Genomic DNA, 21347 nt, shown 5'->3' with positions numbered 1-21347 from the left:
ATCAGTTCGTCTGACCAATATTTCCATTGAAAGTAAATCTGGATAACATTGATAATGAATGGGCCTTATTAGCCATAATAAATACCGTAATTTCCAGGCTATAAAGCGCACTGTTTTATTTGCTGCATTACAATAATTTAACAATTTTCTAAGAAAAATCCACGCAAATACCTAAGATAGGCTGAGGTGGCAGGATTACTATTGCAACAACACATCATCAGTAGGGTAAAACTAATTTGTCTCACAAAATGAGTGATCAGAATGATTCAGTGCAAGCAAGAACAATTTAATGTTAACAATTTTATTGTTCCACCTGGTCTAATGTGACGGAGCTCAAATTTGTGGTAGCATGAAGCTTATAAAACCTGGAAAAATCCACAATTTAGCCGTGTCATTGTTTAAGCCGCAGGGTTAAAAGTAGCAGCTCATAGTCCGGAAATTACAGTACATCAGTTTTCTAAAGGAAACAACAACCTAGTGTGACCAAACTATGATGTGAGACGACTTTCTCTGTGCTAACTCCACATATAGTATAGGCTAATAGCTAACAGGAGATAATCAGTCATTTATCTGAGCATCAGCTCTGTCCCATGGTGTGGACTTCCTCTGGTGGAGTTCTACTGCAAATAAAGACTCTGGGAGAAATCTTTAACGCAAACAAATTTCCAAACATTAGTGCATTACTGCATAAAGCAGACAAAGACAACATACAGCCCTCATTCTAATTTTGTGCAGCCTCCAAAATAAATACACAATGTAATTCAGAAAGAACTCCAAATTGCTCCAAAAACACACAAGACAACTACAAACAAAATTACAAAAATAAATGAAATACATACTACAAAGCTAGATTTCCTCTTATCGCGCTAACTTCCCGGATTTAATCAGTGTGTGTTGTCCTACGTCTTACAGAGCTAAATCACCATGGTAACAGGCTGAACGACTAACATGGTTGGGACCAGGTTTTGTTCTGGATAAGATCTGAGCGAGTACTTAAGTCCCACCCCCTGACCAATCAGTTCTCTTGAAAAACGACCTGTCCAATAAAAGGTGATGTGTGACCACGTCTCTGTGTGGATCTGATCTGACATCTGACAGGAGAGAGAGAATATTTAGATGTCTCATAGGAAACATAGAGATTTTTATTTGATGGACTGATAAAGTAAAATAAGTAAAAAGGTTCAGCTCATAAAGCCTGCATCCATCAGGCGCTTTCAGACCGATAAATTAATGAATTACTGAATTAATTCATTTATTCATTCATTCATTCATTCATGTATTCTGAGGTAATGCAAAGAGCCTCAGTTCTGTAAGATAATATAACATGTAAATATATTCCACCTTATGATTTAGGCTTAACGCAGCATCAGAGCAACTGACAAAGTAAAAGAGAAAGTGAAACTTATCAGTGTCTGTTTATTCTCCGTTTGTAATCTCACTAATTTAAACATTAACATTCATCAGTTTATGCATTCATCTCTTCTTGCTTTTACTGCAGCTACTGTGTTGTTTTTGGTTTGAATTATAGATTTTAATTCTTCATATTTTTAAACAATTATTCCTCAATTATGATGTAAATTGCTCTACAGTTTCTCTGTGATTGTGATTGGTCTGACGCTGTAATCTTCACCTCTGTAACAAGAGCGCGCACATAGCCAGGCTGAAATCAACTCGCTTAACTTAGCGAGTTGTAATCTAGATTTGTAATACAGCTACGAAGATAAATCCAGGATATAATTATCTAGCTTCGTAGTATAGGCCCAAAAAACACAAATTGATGATTAAAAAAAAACTGACTTTCAACACAAAAAACAAAGGGAAATACAGAGAATGAGAAAAATATACAAAGCCACAACTAAATCACCCCCAAAGCACAAATAGGAACAATAACGCACAAATTGTCGGAAAAGTATAAAAAATAACGCACAAAAGCGCACAAAAAACACACAAAGCAACAAAAGCACATGGAGCTTTCTTTGTTATTTCTTGTGTTAATGCTCTGATAGTGTTTCCCCTGCAGGTGAACCAGTGGTGTGAGTCAGGCATTTACCTGCTGGCCTCTCAGGCAGTGGACAAGTGTCAGTCACAGGAAGGGGCGGTGTCGGCCCTTGCTGACATCGAAGGTTTTCTGGAATCTGCTGAAAAAAACCAACTGACGGAGTTGAGGAACCTCCACAACCAGTATGAAGTAATCCTGTCTGAAGACATCAAGGTACGACGATATTATATTCAACAACTTCCTGTTTTAAGGTAGATGGGGTGATGAAAGACATTTTTCTTGTAGGGGAGCGTCCTGAAAGCGTTAAAGAGGCTTGAGGATGTTCACGAGATGTTTGAAAAGCGTCATGTCAGCCTAAAGAGACTCTCAGCTAAACAGAGCAGACCCATCCAGCCTGTGGCTCCACGGCCCGAGTCTTCACCCAAACGTCCCTCACTGAAAAACTCCCACCGGATCACTGGGAACCAGCAGCGTGAGTGGGATGAATGGAACATGATAACCCTGCCAGAATATCTGCTTGCTCACTGAAACAGTTCTTGTCCTTTGTAAATATTGTTTGACTCTGGTTGTAAGATTAGCTTTTTAATTCCAGTTTCTTCTCAGCTCTTGCTAGGAGAGCTTCTGATAACTCAAACACTCCAAAACAGTCGCCTGAGGCTGATCTCAACAAGAAGAAGATCATACGAAAGGCCAAGGGAGGCATCAAGGTACCCTCCCTGGATTCTTCTCAAACCTCACAACTAGAATTGCCTTTAATGTTTGAAAATACAAGCCATTAATGAGCCAAAGGCCTTCACGCTTTCCATTGACATCCATCCACTACATACAACACTACAGCATTACCTGCACACAAAGTCCGCTGTGCTGTGTGTGAATGTCCCACTGCAGCTCTGTAGCAGAGTGACAGTGATGGACCGGGTCATGGAGGGCTGCTGTTCAGCATTACTTTCAGATTCAGACTTGACACACTAAGCTCCAGTTTTCCTTATACTTTAAGACAAGTGTACAAAAAATGTAAAATACCCACTTGTCAACCACTTACTAAATATATATATATATATATATATATATTTATATATTTATGTGTGATTAGAATCTGGTAGGTCGACCTTTATTAACATTGAAATGCTGTGTGCATTCCTACCAGGGCTGGGCAATATGGACCAAAACTCATATCTCAATATTTTTTCTCAAAATGGGGATATACGATATAAATCTTGATAATCTTATTTCAAATGAAGTCTGACCAGAAAGACGATTCTGGGTTAAATTTGCTGATGCAAAATGCTACACGGGTTCATTTATTAACAAACAGCTGCACAATATGTGCCGCTTTTGGCTTTTTCACCTGTAAGGGACAGCACGTGTGAGTGAGTTCTGTAGTATGGCTTGTTATGGGGAAGGTCTGAGTTAGGAGCTTTACATGTTGATACAAGATAAGCTATAATGTATATATATACTGATATATGCAATATTGTAATTTTCTATATCACCAAAATAGAAAACTTTATACGTCTTGAATCGTGTTATATTGCCCAGCCCTAATTCCTAAATTATAATACAGCCTAGACTAAAACATAAATGGGGATATGAAATTCATATACAAGTCAACACATTGCATATTTGCTGTTAATTTCACGATGCTTGTCTTTAATTTATACATTAACATTTTACTTTGCTCACTCGTGGTTCTCTGGTATTCACTAATTTGTATCAGATGTTACATCCTTTAACACTTTTTTGAAAGGAGTGTACAGTTTTTGTGGCACTTGTGATTGGCTGATTTTTCATGCTGACTTACATCGTTCCTTCCCCCATGGGAGACGCTTAAATCTCAGTTACTAACCTTACAGAACATGTAACTGTGTCACATCCTGATGCTCTTTAGGAAGGTAAACACTCTATTTTACAAGGTATTTACAGGAGTTTATAGTATTTTTCTTCATTCATCATCTCTTTTCTGAGTTGTTTCTGGGTTTGTTGCCGCTGGAGGCACTAATCTCAGCAGAACTGCTACTCAGGCCATTTCAGGTGGCAGTTCTCGAGAGGCTAGTGACGGCGTTCAGTTTAGGAAGGCATATTTTAATAATTATTACATTAAAATACAGGATATTTTTGTGAAAGAACTAATTACGGGACGATTTTTTTGCACCTGATGGGGATTATATAGTGACTCTATATTAGTGTATAGGTTTGACAGGAAGGACGTTTGGATAATGTTTGAATGTGTTTGTGGCAGATCGAGGTGATGCACGAGGAAAGCCAAGGGGGGTCTACTCATGTGGTCGTGACCAATGAGACGGAGGAGAGTCTGTCCAACAGGCGGAGGTAAGGAAGAAGCATTAAAGGGAACCTTCAGTGAACTTTCACAGTAACTACTGGTGAGAAAGCAGCGTTCAATGCTTAATGTTTCCTCCATAGGCTGTTGTGACACATGGTCATTGTTTGATTGTTAAATAGTCAACAGAGTTTCTGAGTTTGTTCTGGTCCTCAGAGGTACCAGCAGATGTGATAGCACTGTGGGAGTGGACACCCACTTTAGATCTGCTTTTTAATAGTTCTGTCCCAAGTCATTAAATTGTTCAGGAAAGAACTTTGAGAGTGTTTTGGAATGAACGTGTGGTTGTTGTTAATTGGTAATACATAGAAAATGTTTTAAACTTCAGTGCATTTTAACAAGAGGACCATGATGCATTGCACATTTTGAAAATGTTTCCTTTTAACAACTTCTGCATTTCAGTCAGGACCGCTTTAGTCAAATTAAATGTGCATTAGGATTTATATAGCGGCTTTGAGCGCTGATGAAATATGTTTGAGAAAACGCTGCATGTGTTTCTCTTCTATAACTAACTCTCTGTCACTGTGCTGTAGCAGAGATCTGCTGCTGCTGCAGCTAACGGGGATGTTTTCACATTCTTAAAGAGACAGTGTCCTGAATGTGATTTACTTTAAAAACTACTTTCATCAACTCAGAGCTGCCCTGAAAAAAGCAACACTACGTACATAATTTAATCATATTTCAGCCTTAATGAAGGAAAAAGTCAAAAGTTATACAAAATATTGATATTGTGCTGCTAGTGATTAATAAAAGAGTCTTTGTGGAAATTTTCCTCCACTGACTTTGACCCATTATTGTTTTTCTTGTAAAACAAAAAAATGTAGTTTTTATCACCTATTGTCATTTTGATGAAAAATATAGAGATATGAATATTGGCCCATATCACCCAGGCCTAATGTAACCAAAGCAGTAATGTTTTATCTTGTAAAGGATATTATTGTCTAAACTGTGTGAAATGAGGCGTTCAAACATTGTTTAAAGTAGTGTGTTACCTCAATAACAAATAGAAATCACTAGAATGATATGCTACCTAGTTATGTAGCAAGTGTTGCTAATGCTAATGATACACCACTTTAGTTAAACAATATAATAAGACTCTGATGAAGTGCTTACATACAATTTAAAAAAAAAAGAAAAAAGATAATTACCTTGTCCTATATGATCATTTATTCCTTTTTTCCATTAAGGGCGATGATTTTAAGAAGGTATGCTTTGACCAATAGGGAGCCAATCTTGGCCGTAGGTTGATTGGAGGTATGGCTGGCTTGGGTTAGGTTTAGTCCACGTCCTGCCTGAACTAACGCTATGCTCAATTTTTTAAAGAGATATATAAATTTAAAGATACTTAATTCGTTCCATTAATTACATTTGACGAAAAAGAGCATTTAATTGGATGTTTGAGGCTACTATTTACATTTTTAAATCTGATTAACTACATAACTAAAATGTTTTAAACTGTGCCTGTATTTCATCCAAAAGTTGTTTCTCATCCACTACTGAGCAGTGTGAGCCCAAAAGTCAGCCAAAGTCACATTTCTGCTCTTTTCACTTCGATGTTGATATTTTGGCTTCCACAGAACACCCGAATACACTCGAAATCAAAGTGACGTCCTATTACGGTGAACACGATGAACAAAGCACAACATAAACAGTCCTGGATGTTAAGTCAGTCATTTTGTGTGGAGTTTACATGTTCTCCATGAGTGTAAATGGGGCTTCTCAGTGTATTCCAGTTTCACAACAATAAGCTCCAAAATGTATGTCTATAGTAGCTTCCTATCGGTGTGCATGAGAATGCCTGTCCCTAAGTTTCGGAATTAGTGAGTTTTAACAGGAGGGAGATTAAAGAACTTTGTCAGAACAGCAACAATAATGTGTACTAAAAGTAAACTGTGGTATTCCAAATTTTATTTTATTTATTTTAATTTTTTTATTTATTTATTTTTTTTAATTTTTTTTCTCTTGTCTGTACATGCTGTCAAAGGTCAACACTACAAGAAGTATTCCAAATTTTAGAAACCATGAGGGAAACACAAACTTTATTGAAAACCAACACACACACACACACACACACACACACACACACACACACACACACATAGGGCGACTAATGGCACAACTTGAGCTTAGTGTTGTTTCTAAGTTATTTTACAGGATATTATTGAATGGCACCAAGCAGTTAAACATTTAAATAACACCAACGTGACCTGAAAAGTGACATGACAAATTCTAATAGTGTGTGAGTGATGTTTGGGATGAAGTCTTTCGTACTGCTACATGAAAGCAGCCATGCAGGAGTAGGTACTTTGATAATGCGGCAGACACAGCAGCATTACTCGAACTGCTCTACAGTACAGATTACTCATGAATCCTTGGGATTGTTTGTGCTTGGAATGGTTCACCACATCCTTCCATAGTGAGCGTACATCTGCGGTGTGGCCATGTGACGTGATCATGTGATCATAAATGCAGGGGTGGTATGGAGCCTTGGCCTCTCCTGCAAAGTACACATGCTCCTGAGGAAGGACCTTCATAGTCTTCGCACAGATACCCATGAAGACATCGTCGATGTACATGAAGGAAGTCAAATGAAGGGTGGCCTGGTAGATCTTTGCAGCCACATCCCTTGAAACCACGTAGCCAGCCCCAGCAGTGTAGTCTGGGTAGGAGGGCCAGGGGTAGAGCTCATAGGGGACATGGTACTTGCTGGCTTTGCGACGGTTGGGAGGGGACCCTCTGTGCACGTGTCCGACCCAAAGGTCTGTGGAACCCCCCTTGGGGCTAAGGAGATACTGTAAATATTTGACCAAGTTGGGCATATGAACAAAAACGTCATCATCAGCAGTCATCAGGAATTGAGCCTGAGGGCAGAACACATGTGTCCACTGGAACTGCAGGATCAGTTTGGCGGTCAGGTTATGAAACGTGTCCACAAAGTCCTGTTGAATCAGATCTGCATTCACCTGATCTTCTTGCTGCAGAACTTTCTGAATTGTGGATCTCTGTGTGACATCTGGATGGATGCCGATGGCAAACACTAATCTCAAGCTCACACCGAGCTCTTCTCGAGCAAACCTTTCATCTCCCCATGTGTCTCTGATGGCCTGGCGTTGACCAAAGTTCTCTGGTGAAGATTTGACAAACAAAAGCAGGAGAACATTGTCTGGTCTTCTCCCTGTTTTACATTTCTCTGGATGATTGATGAGGTATGGATGGATCCTTGATAATTCATCCTTACTTGGATGAACGTATGAGTTAAGAAAGTCAAAGTTGTTAGCCAGGTACCGATACTTGTAGGATCTGACATGGCGGAACATGTGATGCTCCAGATCCTCCCAGCAAACGATCAACACACACAGCAGGAAGCTCGCACTCAGTAGTCGGACAAATCGATATTTGAACATTCGTCGCAAATTCCTAAACATGGTGACTGTGGACAAGTATCCTTTAGGGCTCCCGTTCTTTTTCTTATCGTACACTATGATGTCTTCTCCCAGGATTGACCTCCCAAGATGTTCTGCATCAGCATATCTTCCTCTCCTTTATCTTCCTCTTTTCATCCTTTGCAACACACTGTTGGTTTTATTGCTTCCAGTGGTTCCCAGGTGTTAAACATCTATACTGTATGAGTACTCCATGCCTGGAAAGATCAAAACAATGTTAGACAGAATATGTGCTAGAACAGCTGTGTTTGTGGGAGTACTCTTGATACTTTAGCCTTCAGAACAATGGCTCCAAACCTTTTTCTTTCCGTTTATCAAATTAGCTTTTTTGCTAATTGATGCATACCCTCCCATCATATTTATTATATACTATAAAAAGGACAGCATATGAGAATATTTTGAGTAGCAATACAAAGAGAATATCATCCTCATGGCCTTATGTCCTCATAAATAAATGACAAGAAAAGATAAGACAGACTTTCTCACTTAAGCAAATGTGTGTTATCCATAGGACAAAGTGTCTGACTTTACCTCACCAATGAGCTTGGAACATCTGGGCTAGAGCAACAGTAGCTAGGAAAAGTTGCTTTATGTATCGACATTTTATCATTTCGGTTTTGACTTTTAATATTTCTCCAGAAAACTTTATTATATTGGAATAAATGCATACATGTTTTAATGTACTACAAGCAATATGTTTAATGTACCAAAGTGTACTGATCATCTTCCCCCCATGACCATGTTTATTAAAATGATGTCGGAAAAATCTGAAGGCCTTCTGTCATTTAGACGGATTGTAATACTCACCTCCGACCACATGGTATCAAGTGAACATATTAAAATCCAGTGTTTCATGTTGATGATAAATGCAAGAACACACCCTGAATAGTGCTTCCATGAAATGCTTTATATTATAATGAATATATGGGTTGTTTGCACGGCCTCCTTCACCTTCACTGTAGCACTGGGAGCTCACACTGATGACACTGACAGACAATATTATCGCATCACCAATGCCATTATTATCATTACACCGCCTACTCTCAAAGACACCTCCATACTGTGGAGCAACTCACTGTGTGAAGACTTTCCTTTTTATACAGAGCCAACATTTTATCATCCACATAATTCCTCACAACACTTATTTACGGCAGTAGTTACAGTATAATCAGTTGTAAATAATTCTGTTGCCCATCAAAATTATTTTCATCAAACTTAAAACCAGATGATTGGCGGACTCAAAAAACTGCATTGCTTAATTTAAGATTACAGACAAATCAAGGTTTGTTTGACAGTTTTATTACTAGATATCAGCCTGGTTTTTTCATGAAATGAAATGGTTTTAAAAACAAAGATAGTCAAATGATAACATTGTGACTTTATTAAGTGATGCTGCAGGATTTCCCCCTGCCGAGCCAGTGCTTGAGGATCAGGAAACTCCTCGTTCAGAGTCTGGTCGACTACTAAACACTTCACATGGAGAAAAGATCCCTGATTGAAACTTTAGCAGAAGTGGAGCTTGTAATTCTCCAGTGTGGCAGTAGAATGCATTGACTCAGCTTCTATAGCAACATTAACACATGGATTCTCTGTTCAGTTTGATTGGACTAAATCTTAATTAAATGTGATTACAAGACTATGTCATTATTATCATTTTAAATATTATGGTAATGGGTAAAAGAGAGATTATGATGTGATTTTTTGTTACTGTCATTCAAAATGACAAAGATCGAAAAAGTCGAGCACAATTGAAGTGTTTTTGTGTCAGCTGCAGTTTCGCCACAGTTACCTTAGAAAAAGTCATTTGACTACCGATTACTTCTTTAAAAAAATAATTTAGTTACTTTATTAATTACCGGTACTTGATTCTAAAAGTTACTGAGTTAGTATACAAGTGAATTTATTAGTTACATTCAGCAGCTGCAGACAACACCCATCACTGCCTCAAAGCTGCAGTATGTAGAATCCTGAGACATGTATAGAAACAACCACGCTCACCCTCCCTCCTCTGTTTTGAAACCTATTGTCCCTTACCAAATCTAGGGACTTTAACTTGTGTTATTGGAGAGTTTTCTGATGTTTTAGGGCCTACACCACAAAGCTGGATTTCCTCTTAACGCGCTAATTTCCAGGATTTAATCATTGTGTGCTGTCCTACGAAGCTGGCTAATGTCTTGCAGGGCTAAATCACTATGGTAACTTAGGCCTGAATGACTAACCTGGTCAGGACTAGGTTTTGTTCTGGCTAGGATCTGAGCGAGTACTAAAGTCCCGCCTCCTGATTTAGCAGTTTTCTTAGAAAACGACCTGCCCAATCAAAGGAGGATCATTGTGTGAACACGTCACTGTGTGGATCTGATGTGACGCTAACAGGAGAGAGAATTTTTAGACATTGATCAATCCTTTCATTTACCCAATGACATCCTATAGGAAATATATAGATTTTTATCTGATGGACCGACCTACATTATTCAGTAGGGATGTAAAGATTAATTGTGAGGCAGTTAAAAATCGATTCAAAGGTGTCACGGTTCACCTCAATACTTTTTTATACAGCAAAGAGTGCTATCTATTATAAATTATTATATCTGTTTTGATATATAGAATTTAAAATTCAGGATTCACCATTGTGTTTTAAATCAGAAGTGTGGGAGCAATTTGGCTTCCCCAAGACAAAATGAAAGATGTGAGAAAGAAAGAACATGTGAAATCCAAGGTAAGAGGGGCACAGAGAGGATAGGGAGAAACAAGAGAGAGAATGAAAGTCATAGTTTGTTTATTCCTATTATTTCTTTGATATTGGATTTGTTTTAAAGTCTAATTATTAAGGCACAAAATACATTTTCAGAAAAGGAACTATTATGCAGTTTTGCATAGTTTCCTGTATAGCCAGAATTTAAGGGCTCTATTCTCCCATGTGCGTAAGTCCAAAAAGCCGCGCAGCAGTGCTGTTTTTGGCTGTGTGCTTTTCTCCCCCCTGTACTTAAGTCAGTCGCTGCGTGCCTTTATCCCAGCTACGCACTGTGGGATGAAATGTGGGTGTTCCCATTCAAATTTGCCCTAGCGCGCATTCTCTGGTGTGCGTAAGTCATTTTCCTCTTACACGCTTCTAACCCTGGAATAAGTGCATCACCCCGATAAGGAGGAACATTATATTGCACTAGAAATATCGACTTAGTTACATTTGAAGCCACACAGACTCGTGCGTCGTGCAGCAGCAGCTGTGATCACTCAGGTGCTGCTGCACGATTAATTAAAACTGTGACAGACACAGACTTCCGTCCACGTTGGTCTCAGTATTTTCATACTATGTCCAACATAAAGTTGCAGTTTGATCCACTACAGAGTGAAACAAGCTGTCATATGCGGATGAGAGTGGACCACAAAATGTTCCCCCACATGTTTCAATGAGGATCAGCTCAGGTCGCTTTAAACATTTTATATTTAAAACTGCGTATTATGGAAGCCAATAGTTGTGTTTCACTGCAAACATCCTCTGTATTAAAGCAGAACGCTCTGAGGCCACGTTATTTCCTCATATTTCCAGCGCATCTAACTCTGTCCCTCTTTACAGCAATGATGATGATGATGATGATGATGTTGATGATCAAGGAGAGAGATTTTAACTGTGACTCGGACAGAATGTGGCCGATCCTCAGTCACACTGCAATAATCTGATCAAATCAACTTGTTACATTGTTTATCAATGAAAGCGTTTCAAATTAAAAGTGAACTTTATCATTTTCACGGATTTCAATGACATTTACAAGCGTTGGGAAAACTCCATGTTCCATGATTTCTAAACAGCCCAAAAAAAGATGACATCACCACCTCTTTTCCTTCAACCCGCCTTCATTCACACATACGCACTTTTTGGCTCCTTATGCGCGGTGGGCATGTCAGCAGCCTAACCGGAGAATACACGTTGGAGAGAAGTGCGTAACTGCAGGCACGCAAAAGGCACTTAAGTCCAGACGGGAGAATAGACCCCTAAATGAAAAGGCTTCTTCTGCATTTGTACTATTTATTTATTTATTTATTTCAAGATTTATTTTAAATTAAATTGCATTGTTTTGCATAGTTTATCAAGGGATTATTTTGACAATGAAAGATAAAAGAAAATAGTACAGTATTTTTATTTTCAAAGAAAAAATAATTTTGGTCATTTGTCTATAGTCTCATTTTGTAAAATAAATTGAGAGAGAATTGTATTGTGAACCCAGTATTGTATAAAGCCTGCGTGCATCGGGCTCATTCAGTCCCATAAATTCAATCATTCATTCTGTGGTGACGCTGAGAGCCTCAGTCCTGTAAGATAATATAAAATACAAATTTAGTCCACCTTGTGATGTAGGCTGAGCTGCATGAACGCAGCATCAGAGCCACAAAGAGGTGAAAGTGAAACTCATCAGTTTCTGTTTATTGTCTGTTTCTAATCTCACTAATTTAAGCATTAACACTCATCAATCTCTGCATTCATTTATTGCTGCATTTTCTGCAGCAACAGTGTTGTTTTTGGTCTGAATTAATGATTTTAATTCTTCATATTTTCAAAGAATTATTCCTCATTTGTGATGTAAATTGCTCTACAGTTTCTCTGTGATTGTGATTGCTCTCACGCTGTAATCTCCTCCTGACACAAGAGCGTGCACATAGCCAGGCTGAAATAAACTCACTTAACTTAGTGTGTTGTAATCAAGATTCTTATTTCAGCTTCTCTCTGACGGAGAATGTTTGGTTAGGTGAAGTCCGCTAACGGAGATAAATCCAGGATATAATTATCTGGCTTCACAGGCCCTTAGAGACATGAAAGGGATCACTGGCTGCTGTTATTTTGGTATATGACTGAATCAATGCAAACAATAAATAAGCTTAAACAACAAAATTGTGTTCATTATTTTCATCACAGAGTGCTAACATAATGTGTAATATAATATTAAGACTGCATTGTTCACAATGTACTGTTAAGCTATATTAATGCTTTTCCAGATTTTTTGTAAACTTTCTAAAACAAATTTGTTTGTGTGTATTTACACTTAGTACAGTACATTTCTGAGAAGTGGAAACTGAACAGTGCAAAATAGTTAGAATATCTGTGGCATTAAACCAACTGAACATCTGTGGCAATAAGCCAAAGGTCGGCAACCTTTATCAGTCAAAGAGCCCTTTAGACCCGTTTCCAACAGAAAAGAAAGCATTAAGAGTCACAAACCCTTTTGACATTTAAAATGAAGCTAAAACTGCATATAACTTTGTTTTCTTACCTTTATGCTGTATATAAACAAATTATATTGTGTTGCATTTATGGAATCAGTTTACTGCTACAGAGAAAACTAAGTTAACATTTGTTTCTTTTTAAACTAAAATTAATGCTCATGAAACACAGCAACCACTTCTCCTCAGGTTCTCCTATTTCTTGTGTTGGGGTGTACCGAGAACTTGTGCCATTATAAAGGTTCTGCGCTCTTTGGAGTGTAATAAAAGCGATTAAATGCATTTTTTAGTGCGTTATTTTTGTGTAATAATTAGTTGCAATAAAGTCCCAGCCCTAGTATATACAGTATATGACTATGTGACACATGAGTTGTCCTCATGCTTAAAAGGTGACAGTGATTTGGATAAGTATCATTAATGGGATTACTGGTTTAGAAATAAGTGGTCATATTAGAGTAACTCTTTACTAAGTAACTATGCTACTGGTATCTAGCGGTGGGCGATTTGGGAAAAATATCATATCACGATTTTATCACAATTTTTTTCATTCAAATCATTTAGACTATTTAAAAGTTATTTACCAATAAAACAAACCAGATCACATTCTTAAAATCATTGCCCTAAATGAAAAAAAGGAATAAATGATCATTAAGGACAAGATAATTAGCTTTTTTTTTTTTTTTTTTAATTGATTGTAAGCTATTCATCAAACTGGTTCCTAGTACAATTAACATCAAACAAAAAGGCTGACAAGTTATTTTAGTCACACACAGTCTTATTACTTTGTTTAACTAAAGTGGTGTAGCATTAGCATTAGCAACACTTGCTACATAACAAGGTAGCATATCATTCTATTGATTTCTATTTGTTATTGAGGTAACACACTACTTTAAACAGTGTTTGAACGCCTCATTTCACACAGTTTAGACAATAATATCCTTTACAAGATAAAACATTACTGTTCTGGTTACATTAGGCCTTGGTGATATGGACCAATATTCATATCTCTATATTTTTCCTCAAAATGGCAATAGGTGATAAAAACTCAATTTATTATTTTTTTTTTTTTTTCAATAGTTTTACAAGAAAAACAATAATGGGTCAAAGTCAGTGGAGGAAAAATGCCACAAAGACCCTTTTATTAATCACTAGCAGCACAATAACAACATTTAGTATCACTTTTGACTTTTTCCTTCATTAAGGCTGAAATATGATTAAATTATGTAGTGTTGCTTTTTTCAGGGCAGCTCTGAGTTGATGAAAGTAGTTTTTAAAGTAAATCACATTCAGGACACTGTCTCTTTAAGAATGTGGAAACATCCCCGTTAGCTACAGCAGCAGCAGATCTCTGCTACAGCACAGTGACAGAGAGTTAGTTATAGAAGAGAAACACATGCAGTGTTTTCTCAAACATATTTCAGTGCTTCAACACTCAGAACTGATGAAGTTCAACAGACAGAAAGACATCTGCACTGAACCTCTGACAGACAGTCGCTAACACAGAGGAAGCAGCACAGCTAACTCTGTGTCTGTACACTGGGGAGGGGGAGCGGAGCATACTTCTGCCCAGTTTAAGCGCTTAATTAATCTTAATTAATGTCTGTAATGCTGACTAGCAAATGGTGTGATTTGGCAGAGAAAAAAACCATTGGATATTCTGTGTATGGACCACAGACATGATGCAGACACGGCACCGCAAGATGTGAACTAAAGACGGTTCTACGATCTCCGTGATTTGGGAGATTGTCGTCATGTTGTAATCCTTAACGATCTAATAGCGTCATATCGCACACCCTTACTGGTATCTATGGTAAGCAGCAATAATAAGCTTCAAAATTTTCATTTTGTATATTTTTCTGTTATTTTTCAGTATATTTGGAGTCGTCTTGTGTGTTAGTAGGGTACATTTGTGTATTTTTGTTCTTGTTTTGGGGTATTTTTCTGTGATTTTGTATGTTTGGAGTCATGTTGTGTATTTTCCTTTTGTTTTGTGTGTTTTTGAAGTCATTTTCTGTGTTTATCTTGGGGACCTTCATGTGGCAAACAGGCTGTCCATTATGTAATTAAATAACTTATCAAGCTTTTTCTTTTATGAACTATTTTAGTGCTGCGGTTGATAATGAACACAAAACAAAATTCAACACTCACAAAATACTTTCTTTGTGTAGCTTTGTTCAGTACAGATGAAAGACAAAAAAAGATGATCTACTCTTGTAAAAGCCAATAAAGTATATTTCAGGTCAGCCTCAGTTGGAAACCTCTCCACACTAAATCTGGTCACAAACTTTTCAGCAGATGTTGTGATTACAGCTGCTGATTCAGCACAGAACATGACAACTGCTGTTGACCTATGCACAAATCCTGTCACATGTTTCTACTGTCCAACATAGTAAAAACTTGTGCCAGGATCATGTGTGTGCAGATTCCTGATTTGCACTCTCTATGGAGCAGGGAGGTGCTCCAAAAAGCAAAGAACATAATTGGCCATCCACATCATGTTCTTAATCAGAGGTTCACCCTGACGCCCTCTGGGAGGCGCTATCTCGCTCCCAGCAGGAAGACAAATAGATATGCAAATTCTTCTATTCCTGCTGCCATCAAGCTTTTAAATACTAGTGAGAGGGCCAAATGAGAAGTGTCTCATTTACTGTTTTTTAGGGTTGCATCAATTTTTATTTATTTATTGCCACTATTGCACTTTATCGCAATGTTAAAACTGCTGTAGCTACTTCATGGTTGTCTGTTTGAATCCTTCACAGTGACTGACTGACAAGATGAAATGTGGATGTGTGTGTAATTTTCTGTCCCTTGCAAACTGAATTGCCCCTCGGGGAGAAATAAGGTTTTCTGCCCCAGTTTGAGTTCAGAAGCGTGTGGAAGCAGTGTATAAAAAGTATTCTGTGTAGGTTCTGATGCAATTGGTGAACTTGCCATGTTGAGTCAAGACAAGGAACATAAATTTGAAACATTCGTTTAATAAATTTGCTCTAATACGTTTATTTGCTACCTTAAAAATAGGAGTTAAAATGACTTAAAAGTGTAATTAATGTAAAAATGATTTGTAGTTTTAGTACAAGTGTAATATTATTTTCATTTAACAAGATATAGAAAATATTGTGGTGTATAGCATTTAATATGTAAGTTTATTTGACACAAAGTAAGAAGTTTTATCAAAAAATAAACATAATATTATGAATTAAACGATAGGTATAAATTGAAAATATCGAGTTGTAATGATGATTGTATGTCACTTTGAAAAGAGGAAGCAGGTTGTCTTGAATGTTGAATCAAATGTGAATCAGTTTGTCATTTTAAATGAGAAATGATCACTAATTAAGCAAGTTTTAAAATGTACTGTTCTTGGCTGAAATAAAGCTTTTATTCAAGATGTCATTACTTATGTTTGTAAGTAGCATGTGAACTTGAGTTTTTAGGTTAAATCACCCTAATAATTTTCAGTGTGTTGATGTCCTGCTCTCTATAAAAACAGACATGCCACAGGCTAAAAAGCCAACGCTAAAGCAACTAAAACCTTTTTCTTAAATTTAACCTTTGATTCTAAACCAGAGGTGGGGAGAGACTGACTCACCCTACACTGCAAACAGTAATGAGTCATATTTTCTCACTGAGGAGTAAAACAACTAGATGTGACCTTGTCGTTGCCCAGCACTGTCAGTAGGAGCTATAGATCTGTCTCTGACAGCAGGTTGTGTTTACAGTTGGGGTGAGAGCTGCTGCTGTTAGGGTTCCCCACTGTGAACGTCTGTATTGTGATGTGGGATTGGTAAAGAACAACACACGTACGATTGTCACATATTTGTAATCCTTTTCTTTGCCTTCATGTTTTTAATCAAGCCTGTGTTGTTTATCACAGCAGAAAACTCTCCTGTTTGTTTGAACAAAGTTATATTCAATGCTCTAACTCCAAAACACATTCATAGTTCAGTTAAAGTTCATGTTACACAAAGGTTCAAATAGTGTAAATATTTATCTGATAAAGCTTTCAGAGGCAGGATTCTAAACTTTGTTTTTAACTGTTTAACAACTGATGCTACTCGATCCTACTAAACTTTATAATAATAAAAAATACGTCACCTCTATCTCACATTTCTACTGACTCATCACACTCTTAGAGATGGGCACAATCACATTTACCGTTTAACACTTTTATTAATGAATTGTGTTATTGTATTGAATAGAAAGAAAGATAATATTGTGATTGTGTTTGCCCTGTGATGGAATTGAACATGTTTTGTCATTGTACACATACATTAAAATCAAAGTGCCAACCTTAAAGTAAGTACATACTTAGAACATTCCAAAAAAAAAATACAAATGATAGAAAAATAATCTAAGTTAAAATAATGGTCACATGTCCTGTTAAGGATGTCCCCATTGGTCAATTTCCTTCCTGAGAGACACACAAAATGTTTTAGGTAAAACACACACATACACACACACACACACACACACACACACACACACACACACACACACAAGCTGCTTACTTTTTGCACACCTGCAGATGAATATCTCTCAGCTCCTTCTTTGACCGTCACTCATTTCTCCAACATCCTCTGCTGTTTATCTTTATCTCACTGGAGCTTCTCTGCGCTGCTCTGTCATGTCCAGCCCAGTTCACATGCTCAACCAAACCTCATTTCTATGTGTGTGTGTGTGTGTGTTCTGGGTGGGAGTGGTCCTTCTATGGTAGGAGGAACTGTTGTTTAAAACTGTTGACTTAGAATCTAATTGATCTAAGTCAACATTGATTTTTTTTTTTTAAAGCACCGAGTTTGCTCTCTTTTTTTTAAAGTAGAGTCAGCTTTTTATTCTTTGCTAAGTGGTAATTTAATTTTTCTTTGGGAAATGTAGATTTTTCTAGTTTCAAAAGATAGCCAAGGTTTTAAATCTTGTTTTTCTCTCCGCTAGTCTTAAAAGTTCATACAACAGGGCTCTGATTGGTTGGGAGCCTTTAGTGAGGTCTTGCATCAGAGCCAAACACAGAAGTGTTTAATTTGGCCAATTTTGATTAAAATTTGAAATTTCTGATCATGCATTTTCAGCTTGGGTGAGCTCTGAATGCATTTTAGAGTGCAGCGTCCCATGTTGGCACTGGCACTGCTTGTGGTTGTGGACATTGTTAGTAAGTGTGTAACTCGCTCACAATAACTCAACTGTTTTCACATGTTTCCACTTACCACATGAAGTCTGTTCTTATAAAGCTATCGCAGGCTTTACAATGTCATGTGCAATAAACTTGGTTATGTGTGCACTCCTATTAGCAGAAGTTGTGTAAATGTGTATAGGAGTCAGCACTTATGTGGTGAGTGTTTCATTCAATGACAAACCCTTGCCCTTCTAACAAGGTTAGATAGCAATGCCTTACTTACAGTCTAAGTTTGGTTGATTAGTTTAGGTCGTAAACGAGCCCAAGGATGGTGACGAGGTCCCAGGATGACTCAGCACAACACTAAACTTCATGACACTATATACATGAAATAAACAAATATTTATCAAAAATGAAGTTAAGTAAGGTAAGTACACAAACATATCTACCTATAAAAGCAAGGAATGTCTGTGTGTGTGTGTGCGTGTGTGTGTGGAGCAAATATCTCCCCGACGCGGTGCGAGTTTGACCTGAAACTTAGTCAACGGGTTCCAAATACCCCGAGTGTGTATATCTGTTATTTTGGAGTAATTTTTCAAAATGTTTATTTTAATTTTATTTCATATCTGGACGGCCACAAAATGAAACCTATTCAACTTTTGACCCCAGGGTGTGAGGCGGCGCTAGCGCACCATCTGTATCTATTTCACTGCACAGCTCCTCACCCGAGCAAGAGTCACGTGTGCGGCCAGAGCCAATCGCTGCGAACACAGCAAAGCCGACTCGGACTGTAAACACATGAGCGATAGAGAAGAAGATAGTTTAGACCGAGACACAGGAGCTCTCTGAATAGATCATTTGAAACCGTCAGCCATTGGTGAATCTTTTGCAGACACGTTTCCCAACCCGTTCAATACTCCATCTGGAAAACTGCAGATTCTCTGTGGGGCTGTGCATGGAAGCTAAGCTCTGACCACTCAGTTCGAAAGTAAAAAATTATTTTTGTTTTTAAAAAAAAGACAGAATTTACTTACTCACTCATGTAGTTTGGAGTTTTACGTTTTGTTTTGCGCAGTTTTGTTACTTTTCTGATTGGCGCTACAATGTCTATGGAGTTTGGTTATCAGCATCTCAAACATTTCCCGGGAACACACACACATGGTATTGATTTATTTATAATAAAAACATACTAAATGAGTAAAATAAAACAAAAAACTAAACAATATTTATACAAAAAGTACACAAATTGACTCTAGAATCACTCTATAATGGCAACCAAAAACACTTGCACATAAAATGTACAAAAAGACAACTAAAAGATAAAACTGACTCCAAAAAACATACATTACAGAAAAATACACCAAACAACAAAAACATAAAAATGACTCAATATACAAAACTAAATATTGATACAAAAAATACAACAAAAAACTAAAATTATACAAAACACAACAGAAAGATACAGAAATACACATAATGACTCCAAAAAACATACATTACAGCCAAATACACCCAACAATACAATATAAAAGTGAGCAAAAAAAACCAACACACACTATTTTACTTTGCACCCACAAATATACACCTTTATAACACAGAGTACAGAGTATGTACACCTCCTTGTGCATACAACCTTCAAACACATACTCATTTGGCCATAATTGACAACTCTACTTAAGCTCCCACTATATGAATACATACTTTCGACGGGCACTTTACTAGCAACCAAAAACAATTATACAAAAAATGCACAAAAAGACAACTGAAAGATAAAAAAATACACATCACTCCAAAAAACATACATTACAGAAAAATACAACAAAAATATGAAAATGGCTCAAAATACACAAAACTAAATATTTATACAAAAAATACACAAAATGACAACAGAATCACACTACAATGGCAACAAAAAACTATAATTATACAAAAACACAACATAAAGATACAAAAATACACATAATGACTCAAAAAAACATACATTACAGAAAAATACACCAAACCAAAAAATATAAAAATGAGTAAAAAAAAACAACAAACACATTTATCATGTTAATGTCCAGGGAAATCGCACACGCTGTAATTAATAATAAACCCCTTCATACCACTACAGAGTACAGAGTATGTACACCTCTTTGTACATCCAACCTTCCAACACATACTCATTTGGCCATAATTAAATCTACTTAAGCTCCTACATGAATGCATACTTCCGACGGGCACTGTACTAGTCAATCTAAAAACAAAAACACATTCATGTGAGCTGATTGTAAAGTAGGAAGTGAGTAAAAATTACAAATAGAGGAACATTTATTTTACTTCGTTTTCTGGGATTTCCCCTTTTGGGCTTGTCTCTGTGAATCTCTCTGTTCTCCTGTCCTCTCTGTCAACCCCCTCGTCATACCAATGGCCTGTGTGAACTCAGCTCCATCCTTAGCATCCTCTCCTTCATACATGACCTAACTATGTCAGCCTTGCCTCTCACTTTTCCAACAAACGGTCCAACATAAGCTGTCCTTCTTGTGTCCCCTGTCCTGATAACATCTGATTAGGACAGGATCCCAAGCATAAATCGCTCAGTTTGTAGCTCAGTAAAATATTCTGTTACAAATATATTTGCATACTAATAAGATGTCTATTTAACATGCTAATCTATGTTTGTTTTATGGAAATGTAAGGGTTTAACACAGACTAACCAGTTGGTGGTGTTTAATGAAAACATGAAGCCTTTGCCACAGGGAAAGGTCATGTTAGTGTCATTTGTATACGATGGAAAACAAGAACTTCATTTGACATGTTATTTTTTAACCCAGATCATTGACTTTATGATTCCATTAAAGCAGAACTAAGTAACTTGTGCTTAGCACTCCCCCTAAAGGTCTCTTTTGGTTATGTCACTGTCATAAACACTCCGCACCCCCCGCCGCCTGCCCCACCCCACAGCTACATACGCACCTTTGCTCTCCCAAGATGGTAGCAACCGATCACTGAAAAATCCTAGGAGATGTCTGTTGATACGGAAACATATCAATAGCCCCCGGGATTATGGGTACGTTTTCCGGACCTTTTCTACATATGCTTAATGTGCCTGCATTTTCACCATGTCAGGATGGCCGAGTGGTCTAAGGCACCTGACTCAAGGATTCTTCCGTCCGCTGCCATGGGTTCAAATCTCACTTTTGACACATATTTTTTTAATTTTAACATATTTAGCATGGCAAATTCCACCTTTGAAAATACACA

General features: G+C 37.4%; 2 protein-coding genes across 9 annotated transcripts in view; one reads left to right on the top strand and one right to left on the bottom strand.

Moving 5' to 3' along the window:
• The window catches only part of mcf2l2 (MCF.2 cell line derived transforming sequence-like 2), a 95235-nt gene that overhangs the window by 30812 nt on the left and 43076 nt on the right, over positions 1-21347 (top strand). For all 7 annotated transcript variants that reach the window (XM_028443439.1, XM_028443438.1, XM_028443434.1 and 4 more), the window contains 4 exons: positions 2021-2212; positions 2285-2471; positions 2603-2706; positions 4239-4327. In XM_028443439.1, coding sequence (XP_028299240.1) covers positions 2021-2212; positions 2285-2471; positions 2603-2706; positions 4239-4327 — 572 coding nt within the window. The remainder of the gene's footprint in view (positions 1-2020; positions 2213-2284; positions 2472-2602; positions 2707-4238; positions 4328-21347) is intronic.
• Positions 6494-17640, bottom strand: b3gnt5a (UDP-GlcNAc:betaGal beta-1,3-N-acetylglucosaminyltransferase 5a). Of its 2 annotated transcripts, none has more exons than XM_028443440.1 (2): positions 17503-17640; positions 6494-7977 (listed from the first exon to the last, which is right to left on the bottom strand). In XM_028443440.1, the coding sequence occupies exon 2, from the start codon at positions 7760-7762 to the stop codon at positions 6611-6613; it is 1152 nt and encodes a 383-aa protein (XP_028299241.1). In that variant the 5' UTR covers positions 7763-7977; positions 17503-17640; the 3' UTR covers positions 6494-6610. The 2 variants fall into 2 exon arrangements, with proteins under 2 accessions (XP_028299241.1, XP_028299242.1); XM_028443441.1 differs by having other exon boundaries at positions 17514-17622.

This window comes from Gouania willdenowi, chromosome 4 (assembly GCF_900634775.1).
Source record: "Gouania willdenowi chromosome 4, fGouWil2.1, whole genome shotgun sequence".
Taxonomy (NCBI): domain Eukaryota; kingdom Metazoa; phylum Chordata; class Actinopteri; order Blenniiformes; family Gobiesocidae; genus Gouania; species Gouania willdenowi.
Note: the sequence above shows the minus strand (reverse complement) of the source record. Positions and strands in the feature narration are given on the sequence as shown.